Raw genomic sequence first — 19245 nt, 5'->3', positions numbered from 1 at the left:
GAAGCATGCACGGTGTGTAACAGTACCCGAATAGCACCGGTTGCACCTGTGAGGAACAGGGTTCTTTCAGCAGGTAGCTACTTACCTGGCGTACCTGTGCCATCGACTCTCCCCACACGCGTAAACTCCCTCCCCCCCCCCCCCCTGTACACACTCTTACCCGCTCCCATACACAGCACTCACTCGTATTTTTCCCGGCTAGCATATGGCAATTGTCAGCTGCCAGAACACAAAGACACGTGGAATCTCACTGGGCGAACCAACACCGTCAAACTTTAATTCACGTATTCACCGTGGGTGTGTGTAAATGGACAACGCGCGTACGCGTGGTCAAACCTATGCCCGACTTGGATCAGACACGGTGCACGCGTGTGTGTGCGTGTGTCTGTACGCGATAGACAAGCGTGTGAAACTCTCGGCCGTATAAGTCGACGGGGAGACATCAGGAATTTCTTCACGAGTGGTAAGAACCCAACAGGTAGCACCAGAGACTTAGTTGCGGGAACGGTCGAGGAATTGAGCAACATACGCGATGCACTTCCGAGCGTGTTTATTCAAGAACAAAGAGAGAATAATGGCCGCTGTTTTATTCATGAGTTATTTGAAGAGGTGCGACGACCAGGAGACGTTAATCTACGGCTCACCGTTTGCCACTGTTTGCTCGAAAGGAGAAACGAGAGTAAGACTAACGGAAAGTAAAACTCGTTCTTGCACCAATAAGCTTCTTTATTGAGGATGATAAAGGCTGCTGCGACCCGCGTTTGTCGGATCAGGAACGCCGGCCAATAAAAGCTCCATTGTGAATTAGGGCGTTGGTAAACAAATCATTTGGAAGGTCAATCGTATTGCGTCTTTACTTACCGAAACGAAGAATTGATTTGTGTGGTTTTTATGTTCTTTCTTCTATAACAGTTGAATATTTAATAACAGTAGCATTAGAGATTGTGTTGTCACAACACTCCTCACAGAAAAACCTCTTAAGGTACTGAAGAGTGTATCTCGTGTTTTTTCGTGTTATTATTGGCCAAGAAGAAAATGAAATGATCCGCTTTAAGGAGAAGACGAGGACGATAATGACGTTAACAAAGAAATGAAACACGCATCTTGTCTGGCTTACCTCTGCAGTATTGGTTAAGAGGAAGCGAATCGAAGAGAGCTGAATGACGAAAGAGTACAACGTAACTGCTGTAAAAACGAGCTGGTGGAATTAATTGACTGGCTCTACGGGAAGTTGTGCTCTGAATTAGGTCGATTCTTGCCTCCTTATAGTTTAGCCCCAGCTTAATTCACAAATTTGATTCTAATCTTTTCATATGCGGACAGCTCGTACATACATCTGGACTCGGTTAAGGGGAACGTGGGGATTCGATAGTTGGAATTGTTTTGAAAACAAAAGCTTAATTTTTTTATTAGTCTGCTCTTTTATTCTTGCATAGCTAAACAAATATATGAAGTGTTTTCTTAGAAATCTTTATATACATTCACTGAGATATGCTTTCGCTCTCATATCAGCAGAATTAAATTTCTTAACAAACGAATTTAGCGATTCAGCCTTTAGTCAGGATTCCCCGTAATAACGATGATTCAAAAGTGTAAAGGCAGTAGCTACGCGAAGGATGACAAAGTGCATAGTCGCGAAAATTCATGACTGTGTTGACAAAACAAGGTGGATGGTCGCATGGCTTACCAATGAATCACGCGGGGCATGGCTCCTTGTTTAAAAAAAGAAAAGAATGAAAAAGAGAAGGAAAAGGTTCGGAAGATAGGAGGAAAAATGTGAAGAGAAAGGGACAAAATTTCGTGAGAAGGAAGAATAGAGGGAAAAGAAAGCTATGAGGCAAAAATGAAATCGGAAATAAAAGAAGGAAAAGAATAGAAATGCAGAATGAGACTTACCGTCAGGATTGGTGAAGTATCCCCAAGTGGGGGTGGCGGTGGCCGCTGATTGGAGGACAACGGCAAGGAGTCCGAGAGCTAAGGCCCCGGTGGCGCTTCGCGCTGCTAAAGCTCGTCTTTCGCTTCGTACGGGATCGGTCGTCGTCGTGGCGACTGCACGTACACCCTGACGGTTGCTCGGATCGGTTGCCATACTTCATACCGATCGTTACAAACGAGCTTCCCGCAAAAACGAGTCGAAACTTCCTAACCTCACTTTTTCCACTTCGCCCGCGCTCGACTCGGCTCGGCTCGGCCGTCACCGACCGGCAGAGAGAACTTACCGCGAGAACCGGATAGCCGGTCGCGAATCTAAAAATCGTTACTCCTCGTTTCGTTCCCTCGCAATATCGATAATCCGATATGTTCGAAACGTGGAGAATTCCAGCTTGGTGGCTTCCCTGCACTTTCTCTTGGGAGGGAGGAGAAGGTCGGTGAGGTGGGAGACGAACCCTCCGTCTCACTCGGAGCCCTCCTGTACCTCGGTGTGCCTCGCACCGGACCTTCCAAACCGGTTTTTGCGATGCGCGAACCGAGCCCAGCTAAAAATAAAAGCAGCTTGTCGCGCTCTCTCCTCTCTTTCTCGCTATTCGATCTTTCGGTGATCCGGAGGGAGGATCGTCTCGGATCAGCGCGATCGCGGTTAACGATCGCGCGCTTCACCATCTGTCATCGCCACGGCCTGGCGAGAAAACCTTTAAAATCGGCGCGAAAAATCGCTGCCTCGCAAAGCTCATCTCGGTCCAATCAAATCGATCGATCTATCGATCCAGCATCGTACGATTTCTCATCTCTGCTGCATCGCTGTTCGCTACTAACCTCCCTTCCTATTGCAGGTTAGGTTCGCGCGCTTCAACAGCACGATATACCCAGGCCGCTAGAGTTTTATCGATCGAACGAGGATACACTCGCCTCATTTCGTGCCAAGTTTCGTAACCGGTCGCTACTAGCTACCACAGTCCCAGTGACCAACCACTCACCAACACTCTTCTTCCATTTATCCAAAAACCATACAAACATCGACTCTTCCACGAAGCAGCCCAAAGCACTCGCGTAACAACGTGCTCGCGTGTCACTGAAGCTCATAAAAACTTGTTTTGTTGGCCAGCTTTCGTCCGCTGCTATATATATAATCCACACCCGTGCGCTTTTTTCTGCGCGTAAGTCGTAATACGCTGGTGGTGTGCGACACTGAACGTGTTTGTTTTCACGTGCGTGTCACTGTGTCACGTCACGGCAAATGGCTCCGTGGACACCTGTGCAATCCCCGGGAGTACCGCGTGTCTCCTCCGATTCTGCTGACAGGGTTCCGGGAGTCTCGGTAACGCACTGGGCACTTTGTAGGGGTGGAAAGAGGGGTAAGGACGGGGTTGGCGAAAAACTGCTGTTTGTACCTGCGTGCGAGGCGGAACGTGTGCTCCTGCTGGGGTGTGAGGATTGGGTTGAAAGGGGGTGAGATTCGAAGGGTGCGGGAGAGAGTGGGAAGGAGATAGATGTCAAGGATTTGATAGGGAGAGAGGAGAGAAAGAAAGAGAGAAAGAGAGAGAGAGAAAGAGAGAAGGAAGGAGGAGAGCGGAGAGAGAAGCAATATGTACGCGAGCCTGCGCGCTGCGCGGCATACTGAAACTCTACGAGTCTCACCGGCACGTCCAAGCCTCGAATACCCCGGCCCCGACTCTCCTTTCCCCATCCTCCTCTCACCTCGACCATATTTCTATCCTTCTCCAACTCGCACTCGCGCTCAGACCCAGCTTCATACCCCCTTCCGTTCCTCTCGGGACACTCCCCACGATCTACTCTACACTCTCTCGCGGATTTGCATCGCTCTCTATACCAGCGCAATGTCTCCATTGTTACCAATGCCGGTGCATTCTTTCATGCCTTCCCTTACCCTACCGCTCCCCCACTACCACCCCAACCCCCTTTTTCATCAATTCCTACAACTTTGCCTCCTTCTCCAGTAAATCAACTTGGAATCACAAAGCTTGATTGACTCCGCAAGACCTTTGTTCAAAAACGTGATCGATGAGCTTTGGAACCTTTTGCTTTTAGCTTCCGGGTCGATGAACCCGTTTGTATCGAGTCACAGGTGTCGACCGATGGTGTTTGGATGGGCGTGCTTACACCGGCTGGAGGGTATTGATGTTTTTTAAATGGAAGCAGCGTCTAAACGTGCCAGCTATTGCACGATGAAGCGACTGTCGTATTGGTTCCATAAGCGGAAGGTATGCGTGTGTATGCAGCAAGCATTCCCGAGTTCCGATCAATGCTGGTTAACACCTGTAAAGTTTGATGTAGCTTATATAAACAGTAATGCTCCAATATATAGAACATAGTCCTTGTGTACGAGCACCATTCTTTCCTTCTCTCCTCGCTCCATCTTAAACTTTGAAAGTGTTTTCGCCGATTCGTGAACCCATAGGCTGCTGGCGGAGCAGAAAATATTACGATGCGCCATGTTGGTGACGTCACGACGTAGGTAGAGACGTGGTGAGAACGTTTATGGCTCGTTCTCAAGGTTACATTGCGGACTCGCATAGTAATCTCTGGACTTACGCAACATAGCCGAGACATCTGCGTGTAACACTGAGTACAGAAGGTGCACGCGCCATTTAAACACACGCGACTATTTATAACTCGCATGATCTTGGAACGTTAACAGGTCCAGTTCGATTAATCAATTTTAAACGACGGGTCTTTCTGGTAGCATCTCGATATCTCGGTAAATATTGGTCATTAGGGATGTATCATTGGTGATAAGTCGATCCCTGAATGCCTGAGCCATCCACATCGTTGCTTGTCCCACAATCGTCCTTCTTTCCAATATCCAGCCTGCTCCTGGTAGATAACGCGTACCCGACCAATTCGGTTCAGTCATCATTCCGGGATAAAGGTCTCGATATTGGAGGAAAGGGGACAGGAACCATAATCGTCGAGAATAAAGTCCCATTATACAACTGCAAGCTTTGATAGATAATCGTGCTCCATTTTTTTTAATGATGTGTCGTAACGAGCGACAGTCCACCGTGTACGTGACACACTGCTCGAACATGGCTATCGAGAGGGAAACTTTTCTCAAAGTGTTTCCCGATTTCCCAGAGGAGAGCAGTATCTTGATCTCACGCAGCATTTTTATTTGTTCCTCGATCGTTTCGACATTTCTATAGCACAGGAATAATCGTTACATTGGAAGTGGCAAATTGCATAATCAGGTCTTATAATACGCTGCAAAATAACTCGGCCACACTGATAGTAATTTAAATTGCACTCTAGATTAATTTGTAGTAACAGACGAATGCGTCTGTGCATTCGGCTTTATGCAATTCGCAAAGGTCGCTCGGTATAGCCCCAATGGTGAATGTGCGAATACTCTGATTCCCTGAAGGGTCATTGAACTTTGGGGGATTCAGATTCTTCACGCGGATAAAGGAAAATGGCAGTATCCTACAAAGGAGCGTAATTAAATAGATGATAAGAAATTGCGATAACCAAGCAAATTATGCCGCAAAAGGTAGTTTTCCCAGAATAGTTTCCAATGACTTGCGGTAGTTTTAATTAAATTTATATTAAAAAAAAAATATTGCTTTAACGCGCACGAGCGGAGAGAAGAAGCAATCAATTTTTTCTAATATAATTTTTGATCATTTACGATCACGTATAATACGTGTGTACGATTGAGCGACGTTGCGCAATTCTGTTGACGTTTAAAAACACCTGTGTGTACATCACGAGAAAGAATGCGCTGAGAGTGTAGTTGAAAAATAATTGGACAGTTTTTTTAAGTCAGCTGTGTGAGCTATTCCAGTTTGGATTATCTCTGTAGTATGACCTTTCTGACCGATTCACTAGTTTCAAAATGAACACAAAAATCGTGAATCCAGATAGTGTCGAGTCCGTTCGTTGAACTTTGATACGACGCACGATCCTGAGATTGTGGTTCCTCCTGTGATTTTGTTGTGACGTCGAGTTTCAGGTGGAACCGCAATGTCTGGTTTCTTCCTTTCACTCCTAGATGGTTTCGTAACGGAGAGAATTTTTTTCTACGTTCGTCCGTCCAGAGCGCATCTTTTCCCCTGAGCTGGCCAGGCCTGGCGAGCAACAGTTTCTTTGTGCTTCACCGGTCACGTGCAATGTATGCCTGAAGACATGGAAGGAAAGCAGACCGTACGAGAAAGGATCCTTTCGAGTTACGGGCCGGCGTTGAGACGTGATTTGTGTTGCTGCGATCGCCATGAACGATCCTATTATTAGAATCTCTGTACGGGACCCAAGGATAAAAATCTAAAGGCAGAAGAATAACTAGATTAGTTTAGAAGCGACTAAAGTGAATAAATACTCCATTTTGGCATTAATTCTGTTAAAACATTAATGAAAAAAAATCCTTTACCGATTCTGACTTCTGGTATAAATATCTTTGTGGAAAGCAAATTAAAAATATTTGTTTCTCGTATTATTATTTCTTACCCATCAATGGAATTAGTCACTGCTATATGATTAATGACATAACGTAGTACTCACACAGAGATCAATATTCCCCTATTTTCATTGATGAGCCGAGATTTTGTAATTTTAGTTAAATTCAACGAAACACCGATATTCGCCTTTAATAATTGTCTTGCATAATCGTATCTAATAAGACAGCTTCGTCTTTCTCTTCTGCTTTAATCAATCATTTAATCTTTGTATATTTCGTCACGTCAAGAAGCACATCAACTTTATTTTAAATTGGATTAGAGCCGTTGCGATAATTATGATACACGACACGACTTGAAAAAGCAATTGACCCATGTACTAATAAAGCGTGTCCCTATATGTGTAGGTAGGATGAAAAGTGCGACTTGCCCTACTAAACGACTCTGGCAATAACATCATTAGCATCATTGACATGATTCATCGAACCAAACGTGTAGTTCCCTCAAATTTCATCCTGCCAACGGAAAGTCATTCCATAGCTTGACCGTAAACAATTAATCGTCACTGAACGGTAACTCACACAAACTACGTTTCCCTATTGAAAGCATCATTAGCATCGCTGCGACGATTCGTCGAACGTAACATAAACAGTATCTTGTCGAATCAATAGCCTCTTCCTGGAATTTTGTTCAGAGTGAGTTCAAGCGAAGTGAACTCGATACATCTTATCCCAATTGGCAGTTTCTTACCTCGATTCAATCTCCATTTGGCAGGAACCGATAAATCGACCGAAAGCTGCATCCGTTGGTCATTTTCCGCTTTTTCCAATTTTCCGGGCGAGCGTGCAATGGAAATATCCACCGATAAACGATTGGGCAAGGTCAGTTTTACGAGCAGCCGACTCGAGCAGAAAATGTTCCGGTAAATGAAGTGGCTATCGGGAATGGGCTAGCGGCGTTTTGTGACGGTACACGCGATTTGTCGTAAATAACGCTAGGTCTCGGAACGACGACCAATGGGAGGGGAGCCCGCGCATTTTTCGTCTTTAATCGGTCGCGCTCGGTAACTCTCGAGTAGTCGACGTTATTACCGGCCGTTGATTATTTACTACGAGACTTCGGGACCCCACCACCTCCGATCACCATTGGAGATCGCAGGTCGAGCCATCGCGAGGTTAACTGGTTTAACCTCTCCTCTCCTACGTCCAGATAGGGATCAACCTGATTCGAACGTCGATTACCGGCTCCGATTCGATCAACGGGACGCCAAGAATTTGCACGTATCAATCCAGTTATTCGACCTAACCTTTCCTAATGTCAAATAAGAAATCAAATTTTACATGATTTGTCGCAAAAGTAATAAAAATGATTTGGGAAATTCTTTCGTATTGAAGTTAGGTTCATGTTTATTTAGCGAAGCTTTTAAAATTGGTCCCCTTAAGAGTATATACCACGTCTGATATTTCTACTACTCTCCGTAACAATATGTTGAGAATCCTCAACATAAAGACTATTCATAACATAGCGTGTCGGACGTATTTAACTTCGACGGTTCCAAAATGGATTCCTCGCGTCAAGTCTGACTTGCAAAGAATTTTTGGAACCATCCCATATGTCTAAGCCATTGTAGCGACTAAGCAGTCACTCGGTTGCGGAGTTCTAGCGCTGTTAAAGATAATGGTACAAGCATTAAATATGATGTGTGCTGACCATTAAAGGGACTGATTAGAAAAGTTCTTAGTACTTGCACCTGACTTCAATAAAAAAAAATCCTGAATCTCTCTCATTATTTTTAGGATAGATCATGTGTATAAAATCTGGTCACAATCCTTCTATTCACTTGTCCTGATCCATGATATTGGTCTATGTGCTCCCTCCGTTGAATCTTAACCTTGGACTGCCGCACAGTGGACGATACTAGGAGAACATGGGCAACAAGTGCTAACAACATCAAACAATGAATTATGAACTGTTGAAAAATGCAAGAGAATTTACATTTAATCTATTGAAAGTATTTTTTATAATTAATTTTATATACAGTTGTAAAGATATTTTCTATAAGATAAAGTGAAAGATTTTCTCAAAATAAATGAATGTTGAAAATCGTATTTTATCCTCGTTTCATTTATCCACTGTGCGCCAGGGCTTTGTTAAATTTATCACTTTCCTGAATTCCAAAAAATTTGATACTATTTCTTCGATTTGACCTCCATAAAATTGCGCGATCATAAGTAGCGTATTATAAGAGACATTTCAGTGGTCTAAAAGTTAATCTAGTTATAAATTTGAAAACAGATTAACTTTTATAGGTTATGTCGAAATAAAGACTCCAAATACATACATAATATATATTATATTTCCATAATACATCGGTACGTGTACATCCACCTTCGATTACAATGCATAACATTCATTATTGTATTTGTAATTTATAATTTTATGCATACATGTAGGTATGTTAGTTTAAGAGGCGATATGGATAGGTTGAATGTAATATCTAGCCTCAAAGTAAAAGAGCTGTACTTTTGATTTACCTTATCGCCAATGGACGTTTTTCTTTCGAGTTGCACAGAATCTTTCCATTTTACTTAAGCGTCCATTGTCTATAATATAAGAATTTTCGTTCTACTCCGCACGTAAAATTTTGAAAATCCGGCACACATTCTGATTGGTTACAAGGTAACTGGAGAAATGACCAATCAAACAGCGACTTGCACTCTTCTCAAATTCCAAAGTTTCACTCCGTCAGAGATTATACAATGTCATATTATCTCAAAAAAATAATTGTTTCTTTTCGTTTCCTGGTTAGACACGAGAAGAAGCATACAGAAAAGGAAAAATTTTTTATTGTAAGAATGCGGATTTGGAGAGAAAAAGAGGACGTCGATTGGATAATTTCTCCAAATGGTCGAATCTTTGGTTAGGTCCAGATGGTTTCCAAATTTTTCACTGGCTTGAAGCTGATAATTTTTATGCAGGTAACGTTGCATCTAAGGAGGTCAAGGGCGAAGATCCTTAGGAAGGTACTCTGGAATTGCAATACGGGTAGGATATTCTCGAATGGAACCAGTTCGATGTCTTTGGAATTGGAATCCCAAGGTAGAAACGGGTTCGTTACTCCGAAGAAGGGAAGTCCAGTCGTGGAATGGAAAATTAATTAAGCTTAAGTGGAGGAACTTTCTTCGGAGGAGAGTTCCGTGTGTGGCGTCGTTTGAAAGAAATTATCAGAGTTCACTTTTTGATTGTGTTTACCGTAGGATTTTAGGCACTCAACGAATTGAGTTGGAGGAACGATTGGTTGAGTTCCTGATATGATAGGGGAAGCTTCAGGTGCGAAGGGATGAAGAAGCGATTGAGAAAGGGATGAGAGAGAATTTTGGAAGAAAAGAGCAAGGTTAAATGGAGGGAAGCTAAAGAGGGGATTGGTGGGGAATTATGGAGTGGAAAAGTTTGGAAGAATGATGAAAGGTTAAGATTAAAGAGGAACTAGCAGGGTCCTTAACCCCACTTCTGGAAGAGTCCCGCTCGCTGGCACCTGCAGTTGGAGCCCCAAAGGTTGCATCTGCAGGCCGAACTGTAGCAGCAATCCTTTGGTCGATGGTCGCAATTTCCACCCCGTTTTATGCAGGCTCGCCTAAACAAATAGATCAAAGAGGAACGTCTACTCGAGATTAGGGAAATCAAGAGAAGCTCTTCACAGACATCAAACACCAAATTTAAGAAGATCGACTTGTCATCCTTAATACAACGTCATCTTTTTCTGTCAAACCATCTGCAAAACCCTCATCGATCTGTACTAAAACGATCCAACGTGAAACTTTAAAATTAACTATTGTTGATGTTTATTTTATATAATCTTAATAATTTATTCTACCGTCCAAAACTTTGAATTTTTTAAATCTTGTTTTCAGAAGTTATTACAATCTAAAAATGTCCGTGTTGGAAGGCAAATTTACCGTGGAAGAGCACAATTTTTAGTAAGAAGAGACTATGGGCGAGTGAGATAAGCCAAGAATAGAAAGGGTGGAGGTAGAGGTGGGTTGTAATGTACTCACTTTTGCTGTGCTTCTCGTATTAGATTCTCCAACGCGTTATCTGTGTAATCCGCATCTACACCTTGCAATCCCTCCTCGTCAACTGTAAAGGAAAATAAAGGGATTATCTTGAAGAGGCAAGTAGAAAACATCAGCAATATTAGGAATTTCAGATTTCGTGCATCAAAAGGTGTATCAAAACTAACAAACAATAATGGAGCCACGTTCAGCTCATTTGACTACTAATTTAACTGGGTGTGCCAGTTTAATCTATAGAACGCCCACGTTGCGTGGGTGGAATAATCGGAAACTAACGTTATTAACATGCACAGTATGTTGAAATAATTTGTGGTTACTCCTTCGAAGTACTAAATTCTTAAAGATAAATTAAATTGGATGGAAAACACGTATTGGAATTTTCAAGAGAAGCTTTCAGCTTTCGACGAAGAAGATTATTCGCTAAAATGAAAATTTGTTTTTTATAAATTGTGAATATAATTTTATTAAGACATAATCAAGTGGAAAATAAAGCTGTAATAATGTATTGATCAGCTACAATATGAGTCTGCACTAATAACGTTCTATTTTATCAGCTATTTTGTAATTGGAATACATTTATAATGTTAAGGTGGTAATGAATGCTTCTTTGTTTTAGTTCCATTTTCAGCGAGGTTATTTTGCAACATTGAGAAGTTGACAAAGAGCGAGGAAAATGAGGTACCAGTAAGGAATTGAAAGAAGGGGTGAGATTGAATTAGGTGTGATAAGAAATTATGGTGGCGTTTCCGGCAATTACATTGTTGCGAGTAAAAAAGGTTGGGTGAAATGCAAGAAATGGGTAATGGCAGTCTTTCTCGATTTTCTCGCTGGTTGGAATTCTCATCAACGACCACTAGGATTAGGTTAATCTAAAGAGTCTGCTTGGCGTATCCTGCGGGGCATCTTGGCCGCCCGAGGGACTCGACTTTTCAATATTTCTGACATAGCTCGTCGCCAGATCAACGGAAATTGTAAAATTTCCTCTTACCGTTGCTAGTGATACTCTATAAAAATCAATTATTCGCTCCTGTATATGGCTAATCAATTTATGTCTCGAAAATTCCTGTTTAAGTAGTTATTAGACTTCTTTATATCTGCACGTGACCCAGACTAAATGAAATTCTATACTATTGGTCGTAAACACCATTTAATGGGATTATTGAAAATTTTGGAAAATTTATTGCAACTTGAAACTTTTTAATTATTTTTTGAAATATTACTAATAATCGAATTCTTCCAGTCAGCTGTTCCATCTTTCATCCTTTGTGTATATTGTTGAGACAAGCTTCGAGTTTGATAATGAAACCATAGATTACAAAAACTGTAAAGTTTAAATTTTAGTACGTAACTTTTGCAATATCGAGTGTAAGACTATAAAAACTTGATCTTCGAAACGTTCTAACATTGGTCGAACAAGTTGGATACCTTTTTTTTTATATTCCAATTCTATGTAAGATTTAATATTAGTTTCAATTTTTGTGCATTCTTTGCAAGCTCTCATATAGTTTGCATCATTGATTGTATGAAAACAAGAAGCAAAGTTTCCTATTCTCTCAAGGTTAAATCGACCACTAGGAGAAACATTCCAGACAGCATTCACCACGTGGCCACTGAACGTTATTAAAAATTCCTGACTGTTTCATCTTCCACCGTTTCAAACCGAAGAAATAATCCGAATAAATCTTCAAATAAATTTGAGTGCTGTAAGAAAATATCAGTTTGGAAAATGACTTGTGAATTATAATTATTTGTTTTAAATAAATTGGCATTGATCATATTATAGTTTATCTCGACTATAGAAAATGTTAAAGTGTGCTGTAAAGTATAGTAAAATTTACTACATAGTAAATACATCATGAGTTTATTAATTGGATAATAAAGTGTTAATAGATCTAATTGGTAGGTGAACCGTTTCTATTTGGGCTTGGCAAACTGCCAAGTTTAGCACTGGGAACTCAATTGTGTTTCAGGCCATTGGGTCTGAGCTAGCTTAGGGCTATACTACTTGCCAAGGTGAGACGCTTAGCTTAACCCGAACTTCTTTAATTATTAAAATATTAACTGCTTCTTAATAATATATTGTTTAAACATTGGATCGAGCTTTGTTTCTTCAACAATTATTTTTAGGAATTATTGATCATGCGTTGAGCTAAAAAAGCGCAGTGGAAAATCTATATTTATAGTCCGGCATGTTTGAAGTAGAAGAAATGACAAAGCTGGAAAAAAATATCTCTGTCTCTTGAATTTTATACAATTTTCCTCTCGAAAGTTGATTGTTCAATCAAATTAAAAGAACGATGAAAAAATTAATCTTCTATTTAAACAAAGGGGTTGTCATCCCATTTAAGAAAACCATTGGTGTTGATTAACCAAAATCGTTACTTGCATGATCAAAAACTTTCGTTTTTCTTTTTTTAATACTGTTTATAACAAATCTAAAAACCTTTTCCACTAAAAAGTGTTCATCGAAGCGCACTATAACACACCGAGACCGTGACTCCGTCTCTACAGAAACATCCATTATCCACCTACGCTATATGGTAACCATAAAAAATTTCCTCTCAACAATAAAAATGTAACCCAGCTGTGCAAGTGTCAAATACATTATTCATCAATTAAAACCACTGATTATCTTTTTGTAAAATATCAAAATACTAAAATTAAATTACATCACGTTTTATTAAATTTTTCTATGAAAATTGTTTATAAGTGTAATTGTTAAAAATAGTATTGGATAGTATTAGTATGAAGGAAAAAATAATTATTGAAAATATAAGCAGATTAGAAATATCAGAAACAGGAGAGAATTTGAAAACTCACCACCATCGTCGAAGTAAGGGTTTCCTAGAGCACTGTCGGTTAGAACAGCCATCAGGCAGAAGAAACACACGAGAGCAAACTTCATGACGTATTGAAAATTCTTTTTGTTTATATATTTATTGTTTGTACGTAAGTTGAGCGTGTACGTGGATCTATCAACTCGATTAAACAAAGGGTGTACCTGGAACAAGTACAAATAATCGAGTTTAGGCTAGCTGCCGTTTTCCAACGTTGCCCGAGGTATAAGTGCGCCTCGCGTTTTGCCGCTTCTGGTTTATATAGAGTTCCGGTTGTTCGGGGGCGTGCCGTATTTAATCAGCGCACGCGTATCACTTTTCTTCCCTCGTTTTAACCGGTACAAAACCGACTGCTTTCAAAAAAACACCCCTTAACCAGAAAGTTCTCCTCTATTCAACCAGTGAAGATACTTACTTCACCTTGAAATTCTTCCACCAGCAATTTTTACAAGGTTTTTACACTTAATCATCTCTTCAAATCATGAAGCTCTTTTTGTCCAAACCAGAAACCAAAAAGCTTTATATTTTATATCGGTAATACAGACTTTTTAAAGTCTGGCACGAGTCTTTGAATTTCACTTTTTAAGATATTGCCTTAGATAAAGTTAACAAATTTGTAACGCGCTATTTTCTGTAGGGGAAGGTAATTAGTTAAAGTAAAAAAATTCAATTTTATACTATAGCTTATTTCTATTGTATTCAATTTAATTTTTCTACTATATAGTTATATATTCGCCTCTCCTCTCTTTACCCGCCTAACGAGGATATATTAGCCTGAGCAAAGAAAATAGTTATTAGAAATACAAAAAAATGTGATTTTTGCTTTTGCTCGGGTAGGATGCTTTGAAATCTCCGCTAATGCGAAGGGGGGGGGGATTACCTTTATATTTAAGCTCCTAGAGCGTTCTGGGCGCCAGACCCTCGCTTGGGTCGCCCCTGGATCGGATGGTTCGGTTAACTAATTAACAATCTTTTTTTTTATCCATCTGCCCAACTGTATCACATAATTTTTTCTTCCCAACTCGATTCCTTAGACTTAGGATCGCTTGAGAGTTGGCAAAAATTGACAATATTCCACGAGACTATTCGTTTCTCTCTGGCCTACTACATGTACGTGATGCTACTGTCTCACTGTTATTCCCGCGTAGGCTGTCTTTTCTTTTTCCCAGGCCTCTTTAAAGATTTTTCCTGACAGAGAACTTTAATCGATCGCGCACTTCCTTAATTTCTACGGCTCCCCCGATCGGTTGCATATGATCGAGCATAAGAGCATTTGCACACGATACTGATCGTAATCAGATATCTGATCGCCGCAATTTAGTCTCCCGGCTTGAACCTGTAAAATTTCCATCCAGGCCTTTGCCTCGACAGATTAGAGCTTCAGTACTCGATACTCTTGACACTCAATGTTTCCTATTTGACCTCTCTTTTCCTGTCACTATCTCTCTGCTGCCAAGATCTGACTGAGAACCACCTGCCTTTTTCGCACCACGAGTGAGTCAGGAGTCTCTTGCCGGTCGAAGTTCAGAGATTAGACGGGGGTAGCGCCACCAGACACTCATCACGACGCCACTAGGCTGTCGTAACCTCGCGGCGGAAAAGCACGTAATTAAGGACCTACTTGCGTCACGGATTGCGATAGAAATCCGCGACGTTACAAATGTAATGGATATTTCTCATTTTTAGATTACTTAATTCAACGAGAGTTGAATATAATTTCTTTTGTGATATGATTTAATAATTTGTACAGTGTAACTTGGAGTTATAAAGGTAAAGGCGATTCCAAAATAAAAATATTACAATTCGAGGCAAAATTTTATTTTTTATAAATAAAATAATTTTATTACAAAAACGTTATTTTACATTCAAAGTGATGCAAAATTATAAATTTTTTAACGTTACATATTCACTGAAAGAAGCTACATCGTTACAATATCTATATTAAAAAATTGAGAGTAGACGTAAGGAAAAAAAGAATTTTTACAAAATTTATGATCTCTCTTTCAGATTTTAAAGCAATGCATGTCTCATTGGGCGGAGCGAACTGTTTAGTATTGCGCAAGCGTCGAAACCATTTGGGTATAATTGCTGCTGCTTAGCACGAGGAGAGGGGTGAGAAATGCGAAATCCCTCCTTTTTATTGCCTTCCTTTAACATTTACTCTGCGCTTCCTCTTCCATCATCAAGTTTCCTTCCACCAATTCCCCACCTACTACCAGACAAATGCAACGCAACTGGTGATACTGCTTCATTCTTAAATCTCAAAGCCACTCAAAGTCCCTTCGCAATGATATTTTTCATATCCTTGGTTCATTTAGCTTTCATAAATCCCATGCTATTCCATTTCTTTACTATCTTTTTTCTTAATTACATTGTGATAAATTTCTCTTTCTGTACACCATTGTCGATTCTCCTCTTAACACACACACAAACATACTCATCTCCTATTCTACTTTAAAAATTCTTTCTACGTCCTATTAGAATGCTTCACTTGGGACCTGAGCAGCTTGTAACGCGCGATTTCTGGGAGAGGTTTTTCTTCGAATAAAATAAGCACACTTAAAATTTCCAAATCAAAATTCACAACTACTATATTTAACTCTTTAGTGCTTATTACACAATATTCCCACATAAACTATATACACTGGCTTCTATCGCCAGGGCATCTCCCGACCGCCTGTACGGGAAATGTACAATAGGCCATCGTCGAGAAACTGACAAATAATTCTTTCTATTTTACGGCGCTGCTACTAGTGCTCTCGGCGCATTCGGTTTTATCTTAAATTCTATTTCGTTAGGGCGCCAGGCCCACTATTGGACCAACCGAATGGCCTTCTATTTCCGCGGAGCACTTTTCGCCGCTTTTCCCGGCTTTTCCGTGATTCTAACCTCTCTTTCAAGGTCGCCCGAGTGCCGAACCCTGTGCTAGCCGATTTTTCGTTCGAATCGCGACCGCACTGCTTAAAATCTACGAGTCTCTTCCCGGGAGTGATACGCACCAGGTAAGAGACAGCATCGCGAAAGTAATTTGGTTCGCCTAGCTTATTATTAACAAGCAGTCTCTTTAACTCAGTCTAGGCGAAATTCCAGTGCCTCTTCGCTTAGGGAATCTTCTGCTCGCTATTGAGAAAAAGTGCAAGCAACAATCGTACCCGTTACTTTAAGGGTCTACTAGGCAGTGTCAGCCTCGGCCGGCGGCCCTCGCCGTGTGCTCGCGACGTCGGTGCGATAGGCGCGAGAGCTCTAGCGAGACGACCAATAGCGCGCTAGGCGCGAAAATTCAGAATTCTTAACGTGACAGGTCCAGTATGGATCTGCCACGTTACAAGCTTTAATGCAACCTATGTTATTCCATTAAAAAAACAACTAATGCTTCCATTTAGTACTGTTTGCTTCTCCCTTACGCTTACGACTCTCTATTTCTATCGATTACGCCCATGAAAAAGTAAATTCTTCCAGTGTCGTATTCTATGATAAAAATAATTAATTTCCAAGTGTGTGGGCGTAAATATTACAGCATCCTTTGTCAAGAATTTTACCTGGAAAAATTCTGCAATTTTTTGTCGTTAAACTTAATTTGTGCAATTTTAAATGAGAGAAAGAGAGAGAGAGGCTTTTAAATGGTGTCCATAATTTAAGCAATCCTAAGCACTTTTTGAAGGTAGCATAAAATGGAATATTAAATAATTCATAAAGCTTAGGCTAATCTCATTGAAGTATGGCTGTGGTATTTGCAGAAGTGGTCAGAAGACAGAGGGTGAGAACGCTACGTTGAAAATGGCGAGAGGGGCAAATCGTCTGTGCACTCAATACAATCCGTTTTCATTGACGCCCACGCAGAAGCTCTGAAAGCTCCTTCGTAATAATACGTTCGTCAGAAAATATGATAAGAGTAGCATAAAGATTTTCTCCAACGAAACTCTCGTTAAAATTCCATATTTCGCTATGCCTCTCGAGACTATATAAATATGCATTTCAGACACTCAAAGAATATTAAAAATACTAAAAACTGATAAGATATTGAAATAAAATGTGTTCAACTGGAGTATTTGTCGATACGGCTCGCAGAATATTGACTTTTACCACTGAATGGAAATCTTTGCCACGCCGTCTGATCAATTATTGGCTTTTACCACTGCCACAAAAGGTTTCCCTTCATTCTTTGGATTCGCAGGTCTTCGAATCAAACTGTTTACGATTCATATTCATTTGGACGATGCTTTTGTTGAATTTTCGGAATTTCCTGGGTGTACGCGGGCATTGTTCGAATATTGTACAAAGCGGAACGAGAGGGGTGGTGGGAACCAGGAAGAAAATATTTTAACGGACCACGTGACGTGGAGATCAATGGGCTGGTTAATAGGATGGATATAAAAGAAGAGTTGCGCAGCCAATGAAACAGCTATCTCGCGCAGCTTCTCCCGTCCATTCATGCTGAGGCAGGACGATCGATTCCCACGTACGATTTCTGCAAGCGTGCAACGTTCGGCCAAGATTCAGCATTCTTTCATTCGAATACCCCGGCTTTTATAAGCCGCGATAAAACTACGGGAGATACGAAGATTCTCGATACATCCTGTCTTGCAAAATTTCTCCTATGTGATATCGTTCGTTTAAACAAAGCTCATTGATGAGAGAGAAATGGAAGATCTTTTTTGTAAATTTACAAATTTTATTATAATTATCAATGTGCAAATTCTTTGTAGTATATTATTTCTTATCAGTACCTTTAATAATTCAACCTCTTAATCACTGATGATTTAACTTTTTCTCAGGAAGGATTTTAATTCAAAGATTTTAATTTAAAGTTCGTGAATTGCTTCAGTTTTAAATTAATCTTATTATTATTATTTCTGCAATCGTGATTGCATTTTGAAAAGCGCTTAGCACATTTGGCCGATTGTTTGCAATAAGTTTAGAATGCAATTCATCCGCGTTCCAAACTTGTCTGCTGCAGATGTGAAAGCTGTCGCAAACTGGGCGAATACTCGTGGAATACGTTCGCTTTGTAAGGTACACGTGCATCTTAAATTACGCTCGTATCGCCTCGTGTATTACGTTACGTCTAACTCAACTGACGAAATTCTAGAATAATGCTCATCTTGATCCATCGGATGGTTTACCATTTTTATTTATCTTAAAAAGAAAGAGACGAATTTTCGATTAAAAGTTTTAATCTCATGATCTACCGGGAGGTAGTAATTAAACAAAATTCATTTATGAGCGATGAATCACAGAACAATTCTCAACTCTACTCGTCGATTATTGGATTTTTAATCAGGAACGTAAATAGAAGCTTTGTTATCCAAATTAATTAATTTATTAATTAATCGATATAAATGGAAAGTTGAGTTTCCCATATATATCAACTATCAAATAACTTCCTGTCACATATATATTTACACTTTTACTTATTTTATATATACTATATATACATATCAATCAATTTCCCATCCAGCCCACGATACTTCTTCTTCAGAATGATATTTGCGCAGTCAGACAGCAGAACATTTATCAATGTAATAAGACCTACGAGCGTAGCTACGACTTCTCTCTGTATATTTCATCCAACAAAAGGTACCAATACTTTATTACAGCACTTGTGTAACATTTGGATTTTTCGGGTAGATAAGAAGGGGAATATTCAAATGACCACTTCAAAATGTAAACCTACATATTTAAATAATTTACTTTTAATAAAATAGTAATTACGGCTACTGAGGATAAAGGCTACAAAACGTCTTGTGTCCCCTGTTATGCAACGCGATAATCAGCCTACGATTAGCATGGCGCAAAATTAAGAAATTGTAAACGTTACATCCAAATGTGCAACGTTACAAGTACTATCACTTACAGTTTTTACTTTACATTAAATTAAAATTATTTAAACCAGTTCAGTTTCCATTATTAGCGATCTACTTCATTTTTGTATTTTATATTAAAATATCTATACGGTTTTTTTCTTTAAAGATCCGCAAGAACGTTGTC

At 40.1% G+C, this 19245-nt stretch overlaps 3 protein-coding genes and 1 long non-coding RNA gene across 4 annotated transcripts in view; 1 reads left to right on the top strand and 3 right to left on the bottom strand.

Moving 5' to 3' along the window:
* Positions 1 to 3715, bottom strand: part of LOC136777923 (uncharacterized) — a 40030-nt gene extending 36315 nt beyond the window's left edge. The window contains exon 1 of the mRNA XM_066734501.1: positions 1897 to 3715. Coding sequence (XP_066590598.1) covers positions 1897 to 2089 — 193 coding nt within the window. The 5' untranslated portion in view covers positions 2090 to 3715. The remainder of the gene's footprint in view (positions 1 to 1896) is intronic.
* The window catches only part of COX6B (Cytochrome c oxidase subunit 6B), a 52856-nt gene that overhangs the window by 29757 nt on the left and 3854 nt on the right, over positions 1 to 19245 (top strand). The gene's annotated exons all lie outside the window — the stretch shown is intronic.
* Positions 5443 to 7244, bottom strand: LOC136779290 (uncharacterized). The gene is made up of 3 exons (XR_010823539.1): positions 7098 to 7244; positions 6929 to 7025; positions 5443 to 6216 (listed from the first exon to the last, which is right to left on the bottom strand). It is a non-coding gene; the product is annotated as an uncharacterized lncRNA (long non-coding RNA).
* Positions 9096 to 13484, bottom strand: LOC136777947 (toxin Tbo-IT2-like). The gene is made up of 3 exons (XM_066734522.1): positions 13241 to 13484; positions 10403 to 10484; positions 9096 to 9981 (listed from the first exon to the last, which is right to left on the bottom strand). The coding sequence occupies exons 1-3, from the start codon at positions 13323 to 13325 to the stop codon at positions 9846 to 9848; spliced, it is 303 nt and encodes a 100-aa protein (XP_066590619.1). The 5' UTR covers positions 13326 to 13484; the 3' UTR covers positions 9096 to 9845.

Source organism: Prorops nasuta, unplaced genomic scaffold (assembly GCF_024137725.1).
Source record: "Prorops nasuta isolate Cenicafe-Biocafe unplaced genomic scaffold, Cenicafe_Pnas_1.2 PNAS00002, whole genome shotgun sequence".
NCBI classification, from domain to species: Eukaryota; Metazoa; Arthropoda; class Insecta; order Hymenoptera; family Bethylidae; genus Prorops; species Prorops nasuta.
The sequence above is the reverse complement of the archived record's forward strand: the minus strand, read 5'-3'. Positions and strand labels throughout refer to the sequence as shown.